Raw genomic sequence first — 5089 nt, 5'->3', positions numbered from 1 at the left:
ATTTTTTTTCACTAAGACAGAGTTAATAAAATGTAATGAAAACAATTAATTTAATTTAAAAAACACTAGTACTATACAATTTAACCATATTATCATGAAGTATCTTTTAAGCTTGTTTTAATGCATACTTGTAATATTTTTGTTTCTTTTTTGCAATATTTTGCAATGACAGAATCCTATCAAGGAAAAGAGTAACAGGCTAAGCCATAAAACAGCATTAAATAATAATAATAATAATAATAATAATAATAATAATAATAATAATAAAGTAAAAGAAGGACGTGAAAAAAATTATTAAAATTAAACATCATCTCCAACTTTTTTGTGACATAAGATATTTTTTAGTGTTCTTTTCAGGCATAAAGATAATAATATAACATTTTGGGGCAAAAATACATAACAGGACTCCAAAACTTGATGCTAAAATAGCAAATATCTCTACTGCCACTGTAAACTTTCCAGGAGAGCTGACATAAGCTGGTATGTAGGCAAGCCAAACTGCACAAAATATAAGCATGCTGAATGTAATGAATTTGGCTTCGTTAAAGTTATCAGGCAGTTTCCGGGCAAGAAAAGCCAGGATGAAGCAAAAGGCAGCCATGCAGCCAATGTATCCAAGCACGCAGCAGAACAGGGCCACCGAACCGAGGTGGCATTCTAGGATGATTCGATCCCGGTACAGCCATGTGTTCTTTACGGGATAAGGCGGATTCGTGGTCAGCCACGCCACACATACGGCACACTGTATGGCAGAGCAGAGGAACACGCCAAATCGCTGCTGCGGAGGGCGAAACCAGCGTGCTGCGTTATTGCCAGGCAGTGTGGCCCTAAATGCCATGAGAACCACCAATGTCTTGCTGAGCAGGCAGGAGAGACAGAGTGCAAAGGTCAAACCGAAGGCTGTGCGTCTGAGTGGGCAGGCCCAGCGAGAAGGCTGGCCTAGAAAAGTGAGAGCACACAGGAAGCAGAGAGAGAGTGATATTAGGAGCAAGAAGCTCAGCTCTGAGTTGTTGGCCCGCACCAAGGGTGTGTCCCTGTGACGGATGAAAATGGCAGCTACAGTCATTGTAGCAACCACGCCCAGGATGGAGGTGGCTGCCAGGGCCATACCAAAACCCTCGGTGTAGGACAGGAACTCCATCTGTTTGTCGACACAGCTGTCTCGTCGTGGGCTGGACCAGAGGTCCTCAGGGCATAGCGTGCAATCCGGCTGATCTGAGAGCAAACAGCAAATGTTTAAAAAGAGTGATGTAGTGGGTATTCAGTAATCCTGAACATTCATGTGCTGGTCTGTGAAAACTCTTCACACGGTAATATTTTATATACACTCACTATCACTGTTTATGAGAAACACCTGTAGACCTGCACATTCATGTCATCAGTTATCTAATCATGAAATAATGCAGAGTCTGGGTAATGTCCATCTGAATGGGAGGAAAATGTGATGTTGGAGGAGGACATTGAGGTTTACTTTTATCAGCACGGAACCTGAACCTAATGTGATCATGGGCACACACACTCAGCCGGAGTGTCCTTAAACAGATGATGGACAACAACAGAACCCACCTTTTTTTTCCCAGCCCTCAACTATAACTTGCTGCTTAACCTCAGATTCCTGTTCTTGGCTTACAGAACTGAAACTGATGTGGGATTTTGCTGTTGCCTCCCATCCACCTCACGGGTTGACAAGTTCTGTCTTCTGCGATGCTTCTCTGCTTATCACATTGTAATCATAAAAAAAATGCGTGTTTGGGTTACTTCCGATCAGTTTGGACCAGTTTGGTCATTCGCCTCTGATCACTCTCACCCAGGTGTGTTTCAGCTTTCAGATTCCCTGCACACAGCGAGCTCTTATTTTTTCCATCATTCCGTGTAAACTCTAGAAGCAGAGAGCTCTTGACCTGGAGCTGTAAATGGCCTGTTAGATGGCTGCATGATTGTGCAGGAGGAGAGCTGTTGCTATTAATAAAGTGGATGGCGAGTGTGTGTTTAATATAGATGTGATATGTACTGACAGTTCTGCCTACATATTACAACTGTGTTTGTTGTTTTGTGCTTATAAATCTTAAAAAAAATAATAAAAAAATTGAAACATCAATTCGGAGCATATCAATCCGGAGCATATCCATATATATATATATATATAAAAATCGGTTATCAGTATTTGTATGTTCATAAATAAACACTACTGTATGTGGGACCTACTGTAGGTTTGCTACATAAAACAGGAAAGACTATGACATGCTGTTTAGGCAGGTATTTGTGAGAAAATGCTTATGCAAAGCAAAAATATCACTCACTCACTCACTCACTCACTCACTCACTCACTCACTCACTCACTCACTCACTCACTCGTCCACATCAATCATCTAATTGGGAGGAAAATGTGATCCCAGTGATGTTAACGGTACTGTAGGATGCTTGTTGTCCGGGTTGATTTGGAATTTTTTAGAAACTGCTAAATGAGAGGAAAATGTGCCCCATGAGACTCGGGGCACAAGACGGGGTACACCTTAAACAGGGTGCCAATACATTGCACACGCACACTATGGGAAATGTGAAAATGTCTGTTAGCCTAATCTGCTTGTCTTTGGACTATTGGTGGAATTTGGAGCAACCAGAGGAAACACACACCAAATCAAGGTCAAGGTCAAGTTTAAATCAGAGCTACATAAGATAAGATAAGATAAGATAAGATAAGATAAGATAACCCTTTATTAGTCCCACAAGTGGGAAATTTGTTAAAAAAAAGTTATTTGTTACATAAATAATTTAAAGAGAAGTAAACGCTAAAGGTTTAAATTTCATACCTACGCTCTTGCTGATGCTACCCTCCGCACAGGTCACGCAGTCATAGCAGCAAATGGGTTCCCCTTTACGCGGGGCTTTCCTGTAGCCTGGCTGGCAGCTGGCTGAGCACACTGACACTGGCACCTGAGAACGAGAGAGAGGGAGAGAGAGAGAGAGAGAGGGGCAGCAAATCTATCTTTTTTCAATTAAATTTGGACAGATAACTAACATTTTTAACATGTTTAAGTTTATTTAGGTCGATCTCAATGAATGAATGAATGATGTCACCATCTTTGAATTCTGCTTGTTGTATTAGTACTTAAAAAACAAAGAATCAAACTAGAGACTTTTACCTCCTTGGATCCACCTGGCCACACGACGGCATCCTGGTAAAGAACTAGTTGCTGCTTTTCAGGGAGAGACGAGTCGAAACGTCCGACCGTAGCAAAACGCATGGGCCCTCCTCCTGGACCCTTCTGCCAGTTTACAATATCGTAAGATCCTGCTGGGTCTCCATATTCATCAAAGTTGACAACGTCACCAAAAACAGTGGTGAAGTTCACTTCTCTAAGGTACTTTATCACCTGGTAGAACAACGTGTTTATTAAAAGGTAGAAATGTAGATGGGTAACATACTCTAAACACCTTTTTCATTACAGTTAGAAATAAAGACTAAGTTTAACCCCACCTGCCAGGGCTGTAGTCTGTAGATATCTGGACAGAACTGCTTTTCAGCCCTTCTCTCCTGTGTCTGGCACATAACCAAATCGTGCAGTGCGTGTGCAGCAGCATACACAGCTTTGTACAAGTTATAGGTCACTCTGAGCTGAGACACATCATTATAAATGGTATTAGTGTCCTGAATCCTCTCTTTTCCAGTACAAGTGCGATTATACTGGACCTGATCGGACATAGAACCAACCGGTACACTTGTGTTAAAGGAGCACTGGAACTCTGTTTCCCAGAATTCCCTTGCAGATGGGTTATAAGGCATAGTGAAAGGCTGCATGCTTTCTAGGAAGTCTTTAAGGCCGGGGATCTCGGCTCGGCGTATAGCGAAGCCCATGGTACCACTGAGAAAGGGATATTTATTGGATATGAAGGTGGAGGTTACCCAGGCCTCACTGGCCACCCACAGCCTCCCCGTTACATTCTGTCTCCCCACTTCCTCCACCACAGGCTCCATGTCCTCCTCGGTGGCGAAGGTGACGAGCACACGTGCAGTGGAGTCTTTAATCGTCTTCACAATGTCCCGGATCTGTTGCTGAGTCGGGACTTTGGGAATGATAACTCGGAAGGCCACACATGCACCAAGATTAGTCACCTCAGCTGTGAACATGTCGATGCCGGTACGTCCGTAAGCATCGTCGGCACCGAACGTACCCACCCAGGTCCAGCCGAAGTGTTTGACGAGGCGAGCCATCGCGCTGGCTTGGTATGTGTCACTAGGGACTGTACGGAAAAAATAGGGGTACTGTGTATGGTCACTCAGACAAGCACACGAGGAGAAATAGCTGATCTGGGAATTCAGAGGGAGACAAGATAAAGGGACAGAGTAAGTTAAGGAATATTGCCTTAAATGTTGATATATTCCAAGAAGACATTTTAAATAAATCAGAATTGTTTGTGAAATATTTCTTTTGTTGACTTTTTATATAATGCCAGAAAGGTCACATGACCATATGCAGTGGTTATAGTCACTTAACGTATACTGTATGTTATTTGACATGTCATGTATTATAGAACGTTCTGAACATCTTTTCATGCTCTTTGTCTTTGTCTGTCTTTTCACATTTCACATTTATTATTTTTTAACAGAAAATTAACGCACACTTTTTGCACATATGATTCACATACTGCATTTCTTTATAAATATGTATTACATTATAGATATGATTATGCAATATGTGCAATGTCAGGGCATAATGTCACAGTGCAACAGCCCACGTTTCTTATGTGTAATCACATATTACTTACATGTGAAAAACATATGATGATTTATAATTAATAGATGTAGAATATAAATATTTAGGTGTGTGCTTTTAGGAAAGTGCACTTAGTTGGATAGAAAAGGTAAAAAAAGGTATATATATATATAGTTATTCTTATTATATAATATATAATATATATTATTATTAAGAGCAATATTAAATATAAAAGATTTAGAAGATGGAAAATAGGCAGTGAGATGATATGATCCAGACCAGATGTGCTTCACTGATAAGGTACAGTATGTGCATATCCAAATCCACTTTTCTCTGAAAACACAGCACAGCGATGTTCTCACCAGTGGGACCTT

At 41.0% G+C, this 5089-nt stretch overlaps 1 protein-coding gene across 1 annotated transcript in view; it reads right to left on the bottom strand.

Moving 5' to 3' along the window:
• Positions 1–307: 307 nt before the first annotated feature.
• Positions 308–5089, bottom strand: part of LOC128528044 (extracellular calcium-sensing receptor) — a 5296-nt gene continuing 514 nt past the window's right edge. Inside the window, exons 2-6 of the mRNA XM_053500777.1 lie at positions 5078–5089; positions 3479–4309; positions 3144–3374; positions 2811–2934; positions 308–1215 (exon numbers count right to left, since the gene is read on the bottom strand). The exon at positions 5078–5089 is cut by the window's right edge and continues 277 nt beyond it. Coding sequence (XP_053356752.1) covers positions 308–1215; positions 2811–2934; positions 3144–3374; positions 3479–4309; positions 5078–5089 — 2106 coding nt within the window. The remainder of the gene's footprint in view (positions 1216–2810; positions 2935–3143; positions 3375–3478; positions 4310–5077) is intronic.

Source organism: Clarias gariepinus, chromosome 7 (genome assembly GCF_024256425.1).
Source record: "Clarias gariepinus isolate MV-2021 ecotype Netherlands chromosome 7, CGAR_prim_01v2, whole genome shotgun sequence".
Lineage (NCBI taxonomy): Eukaryota > Metazoa > Chordata > Actinopteri > Siluriformes > Clariidae > Clarias > Clarias gariepinus.
This window is presented reverse-complemented; position numbering and strand designations above follow the sequence as displayed.